General features: G+C 45.2%; 1 protein-coding gene across 3 annotated transcripts in view; it reads right to left on the bottom strand.

Annotated features, from left to right (window-relative positions):
* Positions 1 to 288: 288 nt before the first annotated feature.
* The window catches only part of arb2a (ARB2 cotranscriptional regulator A), a 128624-nt gene continuing 109092 nt past the window's right edge, over positions 289 to 19820 (bottom strand). For all 3 annotated transcript variants that reach the window (XM_018759341.2, XM_018759340.2, XM_018759339.2), the window contains exon 11: positions 289 to 973. In XM_018759341.2, the coding sequence (XP_018614857.1) occupies positions 822 to 973 (152 nt within the window). In that variant the 3' untranslated portion in view covers positions 289 to 821. The remainder of the gene's footprint in view (positions 974 to 19820) is intronic.

Raw genomic sequence — 19820 nt, forward strand, 5'->3', positions numbered from 1 at the left:
AGAAGCCAAGTTGCATCCAGAAAACCTTCTGCTCTTTAGTTCTATACCAATTTATTATATTGTATGACTTAAAACAATTAAAAGGTTAAAAAGCAATACTTAGGAAATAGGAAATAAAAAACACTATCCCCGATTTCAAGAAACACATCAAATCAAAGTGTGGTATTTGATACTGTAGCTTTAAAAGATGAACAAATATAACTATTATATTGAGCCCAGTTACTGTACATATGGCTTGATGTTAAACCAAAATACAAAAAAGCAAATAGAAGCAGAATAGAAAAAGGGGAAAAGTCTAACAAAAGAGAAACAGAATAAAAACAGATATACAATACCAGGCTTCACTGAAACCTAAAACCAGTTTGATTCCCAGGAACTGGAGGCAAACTTTGCAACAGCAGGGGTGAGTGGAAGGGGCTCAGTGGATGGGAGTGTTTCGAGGAGCTCTGCAGGCAGCAGGACCTGGGGGAGATGGGGCTGCCTGCGCATTAGCTCAGTTCAGGGCGATGTCGGGGCAATTAGAGGTGCACCATGGAGCACTGTGCTCCACTGCTGTCATCCTTAATCTAGGCACTGATGGGCTGCACCAAATCCAAGCTACAGCCCACAGGAAGCACATGCAGTGAACCCATATTGCTTTGACAGTTGCACTCATCTAGAAGTAATGCAAAGCACTGTTTAGATGTATACACCACAACCCTCCCCCCAGTTTAACAATAAAAATAAATGCATTTCATGGGCTGGGAGCAATTTATGTTTTTTAGGAAAACAATGGCTAAAAAGAGGGTAGGAGTAAAAGAAAGAGAGCCCCCTTTCTTGTTCTAAAACTCTTCATGTTTAGCTCTGTTGGAGCTGCGTGTAGTTACGGAAGTGCAGGGCTTGGCTTCACAGTCTTGGGCTTCAAGAGCGTTGGCGAAGAACTTGAAGATGGAGTGGAAACTTCTCCAGGAAGTTAACTCATGGCGCTCTGTGCCTGCACGACAGAAACGACACAATGCAATGAACGTGAAATGTTATTCCTTTTGAGGAACTCAAAGACTCAGTGTGACTGAGAAGGACAGGTTCAGGATGTCAATAGTCATGTTGTTCAGGATGGAAACCTGCAACGTTGGTGAAAAGGCAACAGTCTCAGTGTTTGGACATATGGTCTTACAGTGGTTGGTTCTAGGTCAAAAACCCATGTTTCTCCATTCTGTCAATTCAGCATGTAAACACTTCAACAAATTTTTGAAGGAGGGAGGAATGGTGCACATTTAAACCAAAGTCTACAAACCCTAACCTTTGATTCTTTAAGTGTGTTTTCACTGTTTACATCTATAAATATGCTCATTTAGTTGCACTGCACACCCCAAAAGGCAGTGGATAGCAGCATCCATGGCAACAGTGAAGTTGAGTTATATTTCACATATCTACATGCAACAGGTCATGGATGACAAATGCAATCATGGCACCATTCAAAAGAAAATGTGATTGGGCATTCTGCGAAATTTCACCAATTCTGCCTTAATACAACCTTCACAGATAATACTCCGTAGTCCTCTTTACAGCATTAATAAACTGTGACAATGTTTTGCATTGCTCCAAATGCACAGCTTGGCAGACTGGCATATTACCCACATAAACAAGCAGTTGATACAGTTTCCTCTTCCAATTTCCCATAATTCTTTTCTACATTAGCACCGTGAAATGCAGCTGCCCTGAGGGATACAATTAAACGGTACCTTTAAGGCACCCGCTAATGAGCGTGCTCTGATAGTTGCAGTGTTGACCCCTTGTTTATTAGATTGACCTCCAGATGCCTGACCTTAATGATGACAGCCAAGGTGAAGGGGCATGGCGGATGGGATGGCGCTGCAGGTTTTGTGCCCTGGCGATCAGTGCTTTGGGTCAAGTTTACCAGGCTGGAAACCATCAAGTTAATACTATTCACACAAACACATTTTACTTGTGTAATTCTTGCTGTGATGCCCCAGCAAAAGGATAAACGCACAGTCAGTCATAATTCCATCTCTGGATTTGCCCGTGTTCTCTGAAGGAGCCAACAGTCATCTGGGCTTTCGGCCTTTTAATCCAAACCCTTGATAACACGTTTTTAACTAAACTTTAACTAAAATAACACTTCAGTTTTCCCACCTTGGCAGTAAAAAGGAAACAATGGCAGGGTTCAGACATTAACTTTTTCAACACTGCAACACTGTCCTGTTACAAACACTGTGGAGTGTGGAATGCAGCAGGAAGCACAGTGGTTAAAGGCTGTTGCCTTACGCTGGATTAAATCCCACTCCTGCTATACTACTCCGGTTCAACATGTTTACTCTAAGGTGATACAGTACCATACCCTGTTGTACAAATGGGGAAATATCGCTTTATCTAAGACTTTTTCAACATTATTAAAAAACTTTACTGTTACGAACTTCTTGCCCTCAACACCTGCATGAACAATATATTCTCAATTAAGCAAAATGAAACTGTATCTGTTTTCAGGTATCTACAAGAGGATGATTCCACGAGGGAGCATCACAAGGTGGGTAAATAAGCAGCTGTCTGAGGTGCTGCTGATACATTTGACACCACCTCTCTTTAAATGTGTAACCTGCAGTAGGTGAAGAAAGCAATCAGTTTGTTAGGAAGTACTGGAGTTCTGGAGTTAGAAAAAAAATATACATCCTTGGTTTACACTTTTATTAAACAATTATAGCTATACTGTTTTGTTTTCATACGTGTGATTTTTGTTTTTGTCAGTTCATTTCTCTATCATAATGTGTCATGGTGGAGAACGCAGACAAAACCCATTCGATCTGGAATACTTAGCCTTCCCTGTCAAATCTACTGGATCCCTTTCAGGATAATTGAGTTTGATCTCTCTGTGACTTAGACTGCTTGAAGTTATTTTTCCTCCTCTCGTATTATTATTGCTATTATATGTGTGTGATGAGATACGCTGGCAGGAGCAGCGTTCAGTGAAAAGGAATGCTGCCATAGCTAAGGGCCATGCTGTTTTCACCAAAAGCTGAATTCAGTAACAAGGCCTAATGCGGCGATTGTAACAAATTTCAAAACACATACAAGGTGAACACAAACCCAAAGCGATGCCGCAAGAAACGCTTGGGAAAGAAAAAGAAGGAAAAAAAAAAAAAAATCAAAGCATGTTTTTTATAATTAGTTTCCATCTGGGGTACATTATTTAAAGCCCTGGTATTTAATTGCTTGTTTACTAATGCCTTGCTTTATTTGAATTGAAGTTTTTGTATTTCATAATTACGTTTACAATGGAATAAATTGGTACAGATTGCTTGGAGTGCTGACTGATAAATACATATAGTTTCAGTATAAGGAGAAGGTGAACTAAATAAAAAAAATGAATTCAGGATAATCTTAAATTCCTTAGCATAATTAGCATCCCTTTCCTGTTTGATTAGTTGTTGACATTATTTCATAACTGAAAACAAAATTAACTACGTGAAATGCTTTAGCATTACAATTCAGAGATGAAAGACAGCTAATTCTGCAATAAACGAGGAACCTGAATGGTTACAGTAGAAAAACCCTTTATGTTAGATGTTACAGTAGTTCAGATTCCATCATAATAACACTTCTGAATGTTCTGTGTTTTTATGTACTGGCTTAACAATACTTGAGAAGCAGACAAACATTGGGCTGTTTAAACATACTCGGAGTGCCAAATAACATCACATCTCAGTCCATACCGATTTTCCACGACATACATTGCAGAGACATGGATGCCGCCCATGTCTTATAAAAGGAATGGACTTAAAATGCCTTTTTAATTCAATGTTCGCTTGCCCACGAGGCTAAAAGGAGAAGCCTCTTGTTTCGCAGGGAGGGCTGTGTCTGAAACTATGTCTCACACTGCCAGCGGTGCTCAAGCAAGCCTGAAACAAGTGTCAGGAATCATCACGCAGCTGCTGTAAGAGAGCTTCTGCTACCTGAACGTGCCATCATCACCTGTACATGTGATACCTGGCCACACAGTCAGTACGAGGCTAGCCCCCAAACACGCACACATTTGTAAATGTGACAGTGAAAACAGTGAAAATACTTAATGACTCCAAGTAAGTGGAGTCTTCTTTAGACTGGTTTTAATTACTTTACTTATTATTGTGGGTAGTGTTGAAGAAAACAAAGAGGCAAATCTCATTACACATATATAAATGAGAAAACCGAAAGACTGGCTGCAGGGCCTGTTGAGATTTACTATTTACTGGTAAATTGAAAGGAGCGCAAGCTTGCTGAAACCATCAATGTCTTCTTTCCACATTTTAAATTATCAGACAAACAAGGGTAACAAATGAATAAAATAACCACAAATAATACATTTGCTGGAATCCTACTTTGTATGCATATACACATAGATAAAGAAAAAAAATCCTCATTAGAGAACACAGTACTAAATAAAGAACTCACATTTATCACATTTTGTTTCAAAATTAAATCTTTTTTAGATTATTTCCTTTAATGTCACAGTTGCTGAGGTTACATTTTGTTAAAAGATAAACACATGTTCAACCCATGCCAGTAAACCAAAATAATCTGACATATCTAAAATTAAGAGAATACAGCACATCAAGGTTAGTAGATTTTGAAAGACTTTTATAATAAAATTAAAAAAAAACATAGATGCACTATGTTTTCACTATTAAGCTGAATCCAATTTCAGTAGTTTGTGGACTGAAGTTAACGGAATAAAATTTGTGAATGTGGATTACATGACTTCTGAACTGTACTATAATCAAATTTTGACACAAGACATTTTAAGTATTCAGTACTTGCTTGATTTTGTTATTTTAAATATGTACCCCTTTTTTGCTCAAAATTTTATGTTTTGTGTTGAAAATACTTTGAAATGAATTAGTCTACCGGTTATTTTTGTTTTATTAATTGTATTAAACATATGGATCTACTAGTACATATGGTTGCATATGTTGGTTGTCTTTCATTTATTCTAATTAGTTTTACTGTAACACCTTGGGCTGGAAATGTAACGATGCTCAATAAAGACACAATAAAAAGAACACTAAAATATAAATTACTTATTATTTTTGTGCATATGCCATTGTTTCTATCAATTTTTTTGTCTTTTCATATTTAATAAAAATTTTAGACATCATATCATCATTTTGATACTGACATTGCATCTTTACAGCAATGCATATACAAATGTAGTGTACATACAGATGTACTGAAAATTGTACTAAAAAGCAAAATGCTTTAATAAGAAAATATTAAATAAAGATAACTTTTCAGAGGAGAGTCATAAAAAAATAACTGGTAAGCATCCGTTTCCATTTAGCGGATTTAAATTAGAAAAGTTAATGGAAAATTTGACCACATTCCATGTGATGCCCGAGTGAAAAGATGACTTTCACGAAAATGTCATAGCTAAACAATATAAAAAGAAGCTCAAGCAACTTTAAGGGGAGGAAAAAAAAAGACATTCTTATGATAAATCTCAGGATTCCAAACACGAAGCGAGAGAAACAACTCCTTGATCATATCACAATTTACTTGAACATAACTAGACTAAGGACAGACGCACACACACTTGAGAGATACACCCAAATTAAAGACCACTAATTTACTTATGACAGAGCTGATTCACACGGACACCGTGTGTGTGTGTGTGTTTGTGCATCTGACTGCATGTGCGTTTCATCTGAATGTGCGCCGCGTCTCCAGGGCAATATGTGAAAGGAGACGGCGAGCAGGACGATGTAAAGGACTCGATCACTGTAAACACTGTTCGCTTCCCTCCTGCTCAAGGGTCTTTGTTTGATCTGAGTTGTCATTGGTCAGGATTTAAATGGTAAACACTCGGAGACTGCTAGCTCGCCTGACACGCTTTTGTTTTGTTTTTTCCCTTCATTCAGCGGGAACAAAGAGCTTCTGTTTTTATACTCATCTGCAGCGGGTGAAAAGAGGAGATCACAAAGGCTCTCCATTAGTGGAGGCGCACGCCTCGGATCTGGGCTCAGCTTCGGTTGAAGTTTGATGCATCCTGAGCCGAACTCGCCTAGTCTACAGTGCGTTGCCAGCCCGATGCATTAGCGACAGGACTGGGGCTCCAATTGCCTTGTTACGCTTACGCTTACACACACACGCACACAGTCCATAAGCAACAGTTAAGGCAGAATATTTGGAATAATGAACCGATTGACGTCGGGAAAAAACCACACGCTTTTTTGGCAAAGACAAGCTTAGATCAGGACACAGACATAAAAATTTAAAACTAACATGTAGAATCACCAACTGGTATTGCAATTGTGAGCTCATATTAGTCCAGAAAGGAATGCACACATTTTTTCTAATTTCCAAGTTTCATTTCTAGAATGGAATAAAATGCTTGGAATCCAGGCCAGTTCAGCTGTTACATGTGACTCTGTGGGACCTACAACACAAACAGAACCCTGGACATATTATGCTGCGCAGCAGATAGTGCGGACCAAGGTTTGAATCCCACCTCCTGCTTTAGTTCCCTTGAGCAAGATACCCTAAAATAAATAAATAAAATTCATCGCTGTATGAATGGATGACTCATTGTAAGTAGCTTAACGCTAAGTGTTTTGCTCTGGAGAAAAGTTTCTGCTAAATGAACACTGAAAATAGTACGCGATAGTAATTCCTATAGAGTCGTTTTTCTCTTCAGAAAACGCTGAATTTCACAGCACAAAATTTCTTCGTGAAATGAAAGCATGTCAACAATGTTGTTTACATTTGAACTGATTCTGAAAAGCCTACGTGCGTGGGGGTCTCGGTGAGGTAAAACAGTGAAATGAATGAGGATTCACAGCGAACCACCAACAACACGCTTCCCTCATGTTTCTAGACTTTCCGCACCTCATCGGATCATTACCTTCGCCGTCAGGAAGTATACAACAATTAAAAATATAGGGGCTAGCCCACAACTGACACGTGTTCGCACCTTCCCTTCTCCGTGGTAAAAAGGCAGCAGAGCAGGACAGCGCGCACCTTCAAATATCTAAACAAACACCTGTTTGGCATGAAAAAGGATCACGTGGCGCCCCAGCAAGGTGGTACACAGCCAGTGTTGACAAGCTGGTGATGAAAGATGGGGGGGGAAAGTGCACAAGTGATGACACACACACACTGGGCACATGGGTTCCACACACACACACACACACAGGGTTTCTCACTGCGACCACATTACATCAAAGTGTGTTTTGTGCAGGTAGTGCAATGAAGGCCCATCTACACACAAATCAGTAAATTCCCCTGCAAGACACCACACACTTCTCTCCCTCCTTCGCTCTCTCTCTCTCTCTCTCTCTCTCTATCATTCACTCTCTGTGTACAGAGCAGGTTTGCAATGCCTTGCATGGCCATCGAAGGGCCGGCGGTAAACAGCGGTACAAACAGGATGGCCAGAAGAAGAGCGCAGACATGCAAAAGCAACGAGGCAGGCAGGCAGAGAGAGGTGGCACGCGGCAGGACGACGAGCTCCAGACAGAGAGAGGAGCACGGCAGTCCCGATCCATCCCGACAGGTCGAGTGCAGCTTTCGTGAAAAAAAAATAATGAATGGATTAATAAAATGAAATAAATAAAAAGCGCCCACCGCTTCCTTCGATTTTTGGCCAAGAGGCGGGCTTTGCGGGCGGGCGGGTGTGCGGGCGGCCAGCTGACAGCGTGCCCCCGCTGGGCTGTGCCACCACACACCGCCCCACTCATACAGAGCGCCCCGGTTGCTGGAGCGCCTCCACTTCCAAAGCGCTAATTAACCCATGACAGCAACGTTCCCGCCCACAGGGCCGCCATTAGCCCATTCCAGCGGCGGCGGCGCGCTCTCAAACGCTCCCTGCCGAGGCAAACAATAGTACCGCTCTCAGAGTGTGCGTGCCCACGAGGGCAACGCTGGAGCACTACAAATCCAACAAGACACAGTGCGCAGAAAAGGAGTGTCGGGCCAAATCAATGATCAGTCAATACATAAATAAGAGCGCAGTGAAGCGAGTGTTTACCATGGGAGTTACCACACTCCAGCACAAAGAGTGTGAGTTTACAGTGAACACCGACATTGACACACTGTAACGTTTAATAAAGTGGGCTGTTGCGCCGATAAAATTTGTATTAGACAGTGTTGCTGGGCAGCACGGTGGCACAGCGAGTGCTGCTGTCTCACAGTTCCTGGGTTGTGCGAGAGGACGTGGGTTCGATCCCCGCTCAGTCTGTGTGGAGTTTGCATGTTCTCCCTGTGTTTGCGTGGGTTTCCTCTGGGTGCTCTGGTTTCCTCCCACAGTCCAAAGACATGCTGTTGAGGTTCACCCATAGTGTGTGAGTGAGAGAGAGAGTGTGTGTGTGTGTGTGTGTGTGTGTGTGTGTGTGTGTTCCACTGATGTATGGATGAGCGACCCATTGCAAGAAGTGTATCTAGCAGTGTGAGTCACCTTGGTGAATAAGATGTGTGGGCTCATAACACTACATAGAGCTTATTGGAAGTCACACACGCACACACGCACGCACGCACGCACGCATTTTCAGAACCACTTGTCCCCAACAGGGTCGCGGGGAACCGGAGCCTACCCGGTAACACAGGGTGTAAGGCCGGAGGGGGAGGGGACACACCCAGGACGGGACGCCAGTCCACCGCAAGGCACCCCAAGCGGGACTCGAACCCCAGACCCACCGGACAGCAGGACTGTGGTCCAACCCACTGCGCCACCGCACCCCCCTATTGGAAGTCACTTTGGACAAAAGCATCTCCTAAATAAATAAATGTAATGTTACGTGGATGACAGCATTTAAGGAGATGTCAATACTAGATCTGCTAATGTTCAGGCAACATCCAGCAAACGGAATGGTACTAAATAATCAAATACGAGAAAAAAAATTACATGTAAAGAGAAGAGCTGTGCGGCATCATACTCTGGTGTCGCAAGCTTTTTTTCTCCATCGAGTCAAATGGAAAAAAAAAAAAGAGAAGCGGTGCGTCGGACCAGCCGGGAATGCAGATCGGACACAGCAGCGCGAGACACCCAGTCGAGACAGAAAGCGACAAGCGTCCATGCCCGAGGCGATCTGAGGATCTACTTACCAAGGCCGTCTACTTCCTAGAACGGCGACGGATAAAGGAACAGGCAGACTCGCATCCATCAATCAAAATGAGGCTTAGAATTACTTGAAAAATATTGGGAAAAGCACATGAATAAGGAACAGTATCGTTAGTGTGACTTGAAGTCCAACCGTAATGAAGTGTGTGCGCGTTTGCACGACTTGTGTGTACAAACGGGATGTGTATCAACAGGAATGGTGCCTGTAGCAGAAACACGATCCAGGCTGTTGTAATACAGCAGCAGAGAGGCCTGCTGCTTGCAGTGGAGCTCCACTTCTTGGATGAAACTAGCAGCATGTAGCGCGCACGCACACACATGCGCACGCACGCACGCACGCACGCACGCACGCACGCACACACACACACACACACACACGTTCATGCGAATGGTTAACAGAATCCATGTTGCGTTTTTCACCTTTCAAATCCCATTTGCCACATACCCACACATCCACAGATGCCCACACTGACTAAAACATAGGCATAAAATCAAGGGCTCTCGCTGTGTCATGTTCCTCTGAGAGAGATGACTGCCACAATAATCATAACCAGGTTTCATTTCGATAATTGATAAAATAAGGACGATTAGAAAAAGGAGAACACAATGTCAGCAAACAGTTAATACTCATGCATTAGTTTATCTATGCATTTGTTAGAGACCATCATCTTTGAGAAATGAAGCTGGCTTTTTTTTTCCACCATCCTGCCATTTCAAACAAAGTTTTTCAAAAACAATTATGAGCAGGTACCGCAATGGTGCCCACTTTTTTAAAAAAAAGAAAAAAAAAATTTCAATGGCTGTCGGCACCCATGACACGGTGTCACGCTTGAAAGCAACGGCATGACAGATGTAGTAAATTTAGCCTCACGTGAACACATCGCCATGTTGCCTCATCAGGGATGTTATTGGAGGATCCAGCCAGACGGGAGCAGCTCTATATGCTGAACACACACGCACACACACACGTTTGCGGAGAAGTGTCATTGGCTCAGCTAGAGGCCATTTTCACATTGACCCCAACATGCATACATAAACACAACAATGTATAGAGGCACTCTTGAAAGCGGTGAGGACGGCAGCGTGACCCCCAGACTCGACGCATTACAGCTTTATCGAGAGCAGATAGCCTCGGAGTGGACCGCGAGGTGGGGCGTCTCAGAAATAGATCACTTAGGGGAACAAAGTGTAATTAATGAGTCGGCCGAGATAAGAGGCCCCTGGCTCTATCTGGGAATGTGCTAATGGGGTCAGACACACTCACTAAAGCCTGTAAGAGTGTACCAAAGTGTGTGTGTGGGTGTGGGTGTGTGGGAGGCTCTGTTAGAGGGCACAGAGGAGCAGGGAGAAGGAGCAAAACAAAGTAATTGCAGAACTGGCTGATAGAGGCACAGGCACAGGCTCATCGGTTCTCACAGGCTGTGCTGGAGAGATGATGTCCCTCGCGTTTTTCGCACACACTCTATACGTGCGCTGCCACCCGCATGAGCACACTCTCACACATACAGACACACGCTGACTTGAAAGTAGTCAAGCTGGCATGGGTGGCACGGTGGCACAGTTAGTAGTGCTGTTGTCTCACAGCACCTGGGTGGTGCGAGAGAACGTGGCTTTGATCCCCGCTCAGTCTGTGCGGAGTTTGCATGTTCTCCCCCTGTCTGTGTGGGTTTCCTCTGGGTGCCCTGGTTTCCTCCCACAGTCCAAAGACATGCTGTTCAGGTTCCCCCATAACGTGTGAGTGACAGAGAGAGTGTGTTCCACTGATGTATGGATGAGTGACCCAGTGTAAGTAGTGTATCTAGCAGTGTAAGTCACCATGGTGAATAGGGTGTGTGGGCTGACAGCACTAAATAGGGTTCATTGGAAGTCGCTTTGGAGAAAAGTGTCTGCTAAGTGAATAAATGTAAGTACTATGTGATTCTTGGCAGCACACTGAGAAGAGTAAAAAACACACAAAGGTGAACTGAAACACACTTTGGCATGTTTCCCCTCACTGTATGTGTGAATGAAAGCACTTTGTCCCCATGTTTACTGCCACAGACATGTCCCACAAGGTGCTGCGGGCATCTCTTGCTGTAGAATGGGCCGGAAGAAGTAAAGCTTCACAACTCCTCCCAGTGGGTCAGTCACAGCATCCTGGACATCACAGAAGAGATGCTGTGCAGAGTTTGGAGTCCTTAGGATGGTGCTCTACACCAACACACCGCCTATCCAGTTATAGGACAAAGGGCACTTTGTAGCACTGGACACAGGTTCACCGGAGCGCAAGGAGCAAGGAGAGGGAGCACTGATCTTACCATGTTGCTCTCCTGCACCCCCGTGCTTCTCACACCGCTAGGCCCATAACCCGCAAAGGCTTGTTGCCTGGTATTATGACTTATTTGTGAGGCAGCCGTGGCCCTGAGCCCTGAACAGCTCCCACCTGACCGTTTTTGCAGGTACAAGACGAGCTCGACGCCACTTAGACGTGCTCATGTACCGCCAGACCACAGCTGCTCTTCTCTTTCACCCCGCAGTCTGGATTAGTGCCAGGCAGCGTGGTTTCCAAGTATGTGCCTCCATCCACTTTCCCTGTATTTTTCACACGCCTCGCACACATGTGGCAGCCACACACACACACTGCATTCAGCAATTATTCTGTTTTTTGGTCTAGCTCTGCTACTTGAACACACACACACACACACACACACACACAGAGCACACAGCGCAGCTCCAGCACACACACATCAATCACAAGCCGACATCAAACATGACCTGTTATTTTACATTTTGCTGGGCGGCACGTCCTCAGAAAAGGGACGCTGTTGTTTATGAAATGAAAAGGTTACGGAAGCGACGTGGTCAAGTGCAGGTCAGTTGATTTGACAGCTAGGGTGCTAACTGGCTGGAGCTTCACAATCCCTCAACAGGGGGTCTCCCTGGGTCAGGGCCTGTCGCTAACCCACCCTCTCTGGAGCCAGCGGTCAGATCTAGCGCTCGGCTGGAAAGGGCACTTGTATAACACGGATTTCCCCTGTTTGTCCAAGTGTGCGGCTGGCGATACGGCGCTGGAGCAGCGTTGGAATTCCATGCAGAAAGCCACAGGCAGACAGTGAGGGCAGGGACGCAGGCACACTGACTGGGATCCTGTGATCAACGTAATGAGGATGGAACTTAATCAGCAGCAGCAGCAGCAACAAGAATAATGATGATGATAATAATAATAATAACACCAGAGTGCAAGAACACTGAATGGAAAGATATGAGTGTAGCGCCGCCGCCAAAGTTCATGAGTATACAGTACTGCTACTGTGAATCACAGTACGTTGAGAAGAACCACGGGGGCCGAACACTTCGAAAGGTTTCGGTGCGTTTCGGCTTTTGCATGCATGTCAGCTCTGATTGCACCGGACAGCCACGGCCACTCAGGTGTTTGGAAGCTGTATTTGGCAAAGCAGCCCATCGCTGGCAGCAGACTGGTTTTTAACGCACAAACCTAAACTGGGGCCAAAGCAGAAAAACACTGTTTGTAAAACATAATTATTCTCTACATATGTAACAAACCATAAATATTCAGCACAAAAGTAATCTTTCATATATTTTATGATTCATACTCTCCGTGTGTTAAGCACCATGCCTATAACAGCCCTAAAAAAAAATACCCGTTTCGGTTCTTATTTCCCCCCCGGCTTTTGTCCAAATTTAGACGCGTCCCACTTGGCACTTCTCGCCCTTGATGGAGCATTCCTGTCCTCGGAGTTCGACTGGAGCCAGAGGGCAGCTATCTTCTGCATCTCCCTCTGATCGATTCACATGCCCACCGACTCCTCCTCCTTGTCGTGCCAGACCCCATGGGCAAAGGCTAAGCGCCAATTGAAGGAGCCACACATCTGTCAACAGTAGCAAGAGGCACCTGACAGGTTGACTGGAGTCACGTGCGGCAACCAGCTGAGATGGGCATCCATGCTCACCTTCCCTCCCTCTCCAGCGAAACAAAAGTTCATCTGGTAGGATGCTGCAAGGCCACCTCACAGTGGGCCAGTCACGGAACCCAGGCGCGGCCCACGACTCAACATACCCAAGCCGCAAGTATCGGCGCTCTGCACGAGGAATGCGAGAGGGCCACCCGGGAGCCGCGAGGGACCCCCTCGGGGAGTCAGGGCACTCACTGTCTGTAGACAGCAACGGTGAGGCGGTGCCCAGCAGAGAATCCGTCAGAGAGCCCCTTTACTGGCCGAGCTTGTTCTGTGCTCACCGGAGTCTGAGAGGACGGCAATGGAACAGATGCGTGTGACAAACTGACCAACCTGAACCCAGAGTGCGTGTGCTTCGTTCCACCAGCGGAAGGGGTGATGAGGGATGGACAGAGAGACAATTGACAGAGGGAGACAATGGCATGGGAGGAAATAAGTGACTCTCGAGTGTTTTCCTTTCTACTTTCCTTTCTCTGGGTGTGTGTGCGCCCGCATGTGCCTAGGCTATGTTTGAAGCACGCAGCAATGCTGTCAGAAATAAGTCTGCCAAGATGCAGTGCCACTGAAGCAATAAATCCCTGACAAAACAAAGAGTTTGAAACATAAGGTAAAGATTCTACGAGCGGGGGCGCAAGAATTAGGTATCTGGATGGTTTCATTAAAAAAAATTTTTGAGAAAAAAAAAAAGGTACGAAACAATTTTCACATGGATATCAGTAAGACTTTGAACAGATGGAACACGGACTTCAAATCAAAACTTCAATATTAGTTTAAGTTTGGTTCCGGGGATGGTAAAGTGTACAAACCACAGTAACGCCCCAAAAAAAGACAGCTTGCTCTTCTCTGATCCCAGGTACACGTTAAAGAAGAAACATTAAGGAAAACCGCAGCAAAAACAAAAAAAAATTTATCAAAAGGGCAGAGAAGCTGTACAAAACTGCAGCTGTATCAATAAAAGTGGCCGTATGAGGTTGTCGTTCGAGAACTGACTTCAAACCCCAGCTTTTTAGCATTTCCACAGAAGGCAGGTATGCAACAACACAACAGCAGCAATAACAATAATAATAATATTGGGGCTCTTCTGACATGCTCTACTCCTGACTAAGGAGTGGTGGAAAGCTGATAATTCACTCAAGTGCCAGCTAGGTGAGCGCTCCCCGCAGACCGCGCTTACGCCGGGCCGCTGACCTCCGGGGGAAGACTTATCGGTGGGCTCCCAGGTCCAGCTGAGCCACACAAGCACGGCCCCTATCTGCCACCATCAGCCGGCGACGCCAGACAAACGCGGGGGCCGACAGGGAGCCCGCAGCGGCGCCCCTTAATCAGAATTGTATCAGGCATCGCAGGAACGAGGTACAGCAAACACGGAGGGAGGACAGATGTGAACGGGGGAGGTGTGTGCGTGCGTGTGGGATGGTGGGCCGCTCAAAGGATGTTCTCTCGCGCTCTCCGCCTCGCTCTCGGTGCAGCTTTATTGACTCGAGAGGTGCAAACTGAACTGCGGAATGGCAGGCAAATAGAATAAAATGATCGATATCTTCTCCCTTGTCAGATGGAGAGGTGTGGATAAAAAAAAAAGAAAACTTTAACCCTGCAGCAGGTAAAATTGATCAAATGATGTTTTAATGCGGTCCCAGAACACGCTGCCGTTTGTCTGTCTTGACTCACTAAACACAAGTCACGGGCAGGGCGCAAAAGGGTCGGGTTGGCGCTGCCGGTCAGAGTCCGAGCGAGAGACCGAGCAAGGTGCGAGTGACCTGTGCCCGTGCGTGTGTGTGTACGTGCGGCGAGTGAGCCAAAAGAGGGGCAGGTGAGTGATAATCTTTTAATACATCACCACACTGCATTACATAAACATGACAAATGGGTCCAGCTGAGGCCGCGGTGCAGTTTTGTCCGCTACGCCACGACACGGGAAACAATTTAAGGCCATCCGAGTGTATTACCGCAATGTCAAGTGAGCTTAATAAAACATTATAAAGATGGGGTGCCTTAAAGAGCGGGTTAGAGGAAGAGCGACTAAGAGGGTGAGAGAGACAGAGAGCGATGGAGGCGATGGAGAAGGCAGAAGGGAGGAAAAACTACCCTCTATCATAATTTAAATGAGCCTCTCCGCTACAGCGGGTCTCCCACTGCTCTGTTTACAATGTATAATTTATGCCTTGGAGTTCAAACACGGCTTTATCTGCACTCAGCTGCTAAGTGATATGATTTCAGTTTTATGGCGGCTATGCCCCCTTTTGCACAGCGCCGGCTGGTGTGATTCTGCACGCCTCACGTGCCGACTTTCAACTGCTCCGCCTCTCGCAAAGTACTGCATTAATCCTCCCCAGGAAAAGGGGGCCGCTCGCCTCATATTTTACGCGCGACATTTTTACTCGCTGCCCCGACGCGAAGCTCTAATTTCACGTTTCACACCCAGATATTCTCCTCATTGGCCATAGCGATTAAGGGGGCCTTTTTTTATTGTTCTGGAAGCAAAGCGTCTCAAATCCGACATGCTCTCGATTGAGCTGACTGGAAAAAAACACTATTTCCGCAACATGTGACTCATGTATAAGGACTTATGCGCCAGCACTTGTTAAATACTGGACACCCTAATGAGTCACAACTGGAAAAGAAACCCTCGGCTATTTCTGTGCTTAAATTGTTGAGTGCGGCTCATCGAAGGCCTCTGCGGTTGAGCCACAACGTAAACAACCTCATGTAAATCTTCAGAACATGTTTTGGGAACGCAGAAGTGACAGAGCAGGAAGCATGAAAAGAGATCATCTGACACCAAGTCTGACACCATAATGAGACAAAATGTATGTGCGCTGTGGACATATGCGGTGGTGTTGACAAGGAGGACACATGTCTCATTAAATTACTTAACGCCAGCTGCCGAGAGTCACAAATCCAGAGACTGACGTTGCAAGTCTGTTCAACGTTGGGACGGACGTAGGAAATTCTTGTGTCCTTCATTTAAACATAGCTGTAAAAACGAACACCCTTAACCGTGTGTCGTGCACAGAGGTTTTGTTTTCGGGGAGTGCAGCACATCTGGCCCAACAACGAGGACCGTCTTCTCCACAGCCCTCGAAGCAAAGCACTTGTGTCGCTAAAACGTCCTAATTCCCATGGATTTGTGTTCCACCTCATCTCAGAGTAGCTGTTCTTCCTTCCAACTGGTGTTGATGTCACATCCCTCTGCCCCCCACCTCCCCGCCATGAGTGGGATGATGTTACCGCCTGCTGTCAGTCAAGGCTAGGCGAGTCCAGGGTTTCCATTGCCTGCTGGTTGCTATGTGCAACACAGCAGGATAAAGTGTACTTTAAATTAATTACTAACATATCTACAATAATTTAATTACGTTTTACATGCTTAATTAGAATCATTTACATAAATATTTCTTTTCTTTCAGCTGATTAGATGCAGAACGGTTGGAAAATTAAAGGGAAAAAGTCAAAGTTTTAACGCAGTTCAAGTATAGCAGTATAGGACGTGTAGTTTAAGTATAGGATGCAAACATGATGACATAAGCAGATAGGTGCTGGCTACCAGATGGCACACGCCGCAAACAACTACACAACCCAAGATGCTCCCGCTATGCCCACTTGCCTGATGGCTTGACATGGATTGATCTGAAAGAATCTGAAGAAGAAAGAAATCATCTGCAACCACTGCAACCTTGTCGTTATCAAGAATTCCAGGGCCGTCTCCGGTGCTCCGGGGTATGGCAGTGAACTCATGAACTGGTAAAATGATGAGATAAGGCAGTGCAGGAAGTGAGCAGCAGCACAGGGACAGGATCACGTGAGCCGCGTTTTGACAACTCGCTCAGCCGTCACCCTGCGACGAACCGGGCCTTGAACCCACACCCCCCAGAAGCAGAGATATGGAGCACACCTGCCCTGCTGAGCCCAGCAACGCGAATTCAGAGAGGAGAAAACACAGACGCAGACACGCACACGAGCACTGGAGAAGCACACTAATGCCTTAAATGCTAAATTAGAATTGTGTGGGCTGTCATACTGTACACAGAACCACATTAATCATTCTCCATGGAAGAATTCATTATTAAATTATTTTAAGATTTTATTGAAAAGCAATAATACTGAGTAATACAAGAGGAGTGGCAGATGGAAATAACAAAAGCAAGGACAGCGGAGGCTGGTATTGATTGCCTTACCTACCCTGAACTGGCATGAAGCAGTAGTTAGAAGGAGAGGGCTCCAGGAATAACGAACCCACATAAAGTGCCTCATTTCTGCACTCGCTGGTGGATATCAGTGCGAAATCCTTGCAGCGCCATGGCCATGTTTTCACCACATTTGCTGCACTTAATCATAATTGCCCTGAAAGGAATTGCAAATCTGCGAATTCCTCCTTAGGAGCAGAGGTCAATTTTTTCCATATACAGGCCAGGGAGCTTGAAGATATGGAGACACCTGAAACGGCACAGAACGCAATAATGAAGGTCTCAAGCTACCAACGAGAAAAGCCAGCGATATATTTGAATAGATCCCTCACCGTAAAGAGAAAAGTACAGGAACACAGGCATGGGGGAGTGTAGAGAAGAAAGAGAAATTTAACCATCTGCTTGTCATTCGAGTGGCTACCAGCTGCAGCCACCGTAGGTCCATTTAAGAAGCGGCACAAGCCAGTTAATAAGCTATTGGAAATTTACACATGCTCTCATTATTATCATATTATAGTGCAATTACAGTAAGGCCCTTTTAAAGGGCTATTATAATAAAATAGCTTGAAAAGGGTACTTTAGAAGATGTTTAGCATTTATATTGCTGGTGATAGGCATAGGCTATTTCGTGGAGGGTACAGGAAATCATTCTAAAATAAGCCTACGGGGACACGCATGTCGGAGTGATCTACTTTGCGTTTCTTGATTTATGGCCTGTACTTTACTGTCAAAATAATAACTTGGTCAGTAAGTGGGAGAGAGTCATTAAATTGCTCACTCACTGGAGGTAAATATCACTGGATTGGGTTTGTAAAGAACCGAGCGGCCCGCATGCCTGCACCGTTCACCATGTGATCAATAGATTCCGTTCCCCCAAAGGAGTTCATTTAACTTTCGGGTAATAGCAACTGCGTCGTCGTAGTCGCCGCCGCCGCCGGTCGGAGGATAATAGAAAAGGTCGGTTCCAGGCGGCAGAAAGGAAAAAACGGACAGGTCATTCTCAGTCTGACGGGGAACAGACACTAATTTTTATGGGAGAAAGTTGAGGCGGGCTGAACGAAGACGGCCACGAAACGCTCGGCCGGGGAACGTCGCTCTCACATGACCTCCACTGTAGCGGTGCTGCAACGTGTGGAAAACGGCAGGGCGGCAGCGAGGCGTTCAGGAGAAGGAGGCAAGTGCCACGCAGCGCTACCCGCTTCACTCCGAGCCGCTTCACAGCGACGTGCTGTTCAGCCACACTCTCGCATCCTTCAGCTGCTTCCCTCACACAAACTCTGTGCTGCTGTATCTCAGGGCAGGTCACTTGTATGTAGACACACACACACACACACACACACACACACACACTTGTGGAAAGACATGCTGGCACGCATACGCACATCCAGCTGGGCTCACATGTGACACCGTGGCAAAGCCTGGCACTTGCGTTGACAGTGATGACAATGATGATGAACACTCTTTCCTGTTGACTCAACCAAGCCCTTTCCTTGTCCTTCCTTCTGTGCTTCCAGCCTTTTCCTATTTTGTCTATTTTGTACGCTGGACATAATACAAGTTCACAATGACTCAAGAAAAGTCCTCTACTTTGTTTAACGGGTTCTTGGCGGACAGATTTGTAGTACCCCTGACCAACCTCGCAGTACCGCTTTTGTGTCAAATTCTTCCTTTTTGCAGAGCATATTACAGCACAACATTAAACACAACCCCCCCCCCATGGTATGTCCTGCTCCACACCAAAGTCAAATTCTGCTTACCTTGTTTCACTGCAATTTTATAATCTGAAAAACTGGAATATAAAAGAAACAGCTTAATCATATGAGGAAACTAAAAAAAAAAATATATAGGAAACAGAAATTTCCTACTTGTTGAAAAGGTATAATATGGTAAGTAGCACTTTTTTTTGGCAGATGATAAGAAGGAAATGAAATGTAATGACTCAGAAAAATGGAAAAACTGACTGTGAAATATTTATGACCTTTTTATGTGGGTTAGTACTCTTGCTAATTCTAGTTCCCTGTTATTTTAGCTGCCTTGTGCCTGTGTTTGCGAGTACTACATTCTTTCAGCAGATTACTGCTGGGGATATAAATCCACTTAACTTCCCTTCAATGTCTCTACTTCTTTCTGGAGCACCAGAGTTGCCAGAGTTTGTGAAAGAAAGCAAGATTATGATAAACCTAATTTAAATGTTTAAATAATGTTTTTGGCAGGCCGAGCGAGCCACAGTCTCGCAATCGTCGGCTTTTTTTTTTTCTCCCTGAAGCAGGGAAGTCTCCAGCCATTCACTCTGACAGAAAGGGTAAAAAAAAAAAACTGAAAAACGATCTCTCCGTGCATTATGGGTATGACAAAGGTGTTGCGGAAAAAAGCCCCTTACACATCCGTGTAATATAATCATTAGCTCACTATAAGGGTATGCACAGCAGCTGGGTGCATGTCTGGTGGAACCAAACAGGCTAAAAGGAGCAGTCCCACGTCTTGGCTGCCGGCCTCCTCTGGTTACGGACCTGCACTTTCATCAGGTGGAACTCTACCCAGCTCGCCTCCCAGGGCCACAGGTTCACAGGTGGTTCCCACACGCGCACCTGGGCACGGATG

Source organism: Scleropages formosus, chromosome 17 (genome assembly GCF_900964775.1).
Source record: "Scleropages formosus chromosome 17, fSclFor1.1, whole genome shotgun sequence".
Classification (NCBI taxonomy): domain Eukaryota; kingdom Metazoa; phylum Chordata; class Actinopteri; order Osteoglossiformes; family Osteoglossidae; genus Scleropages; species Scleropages formosus.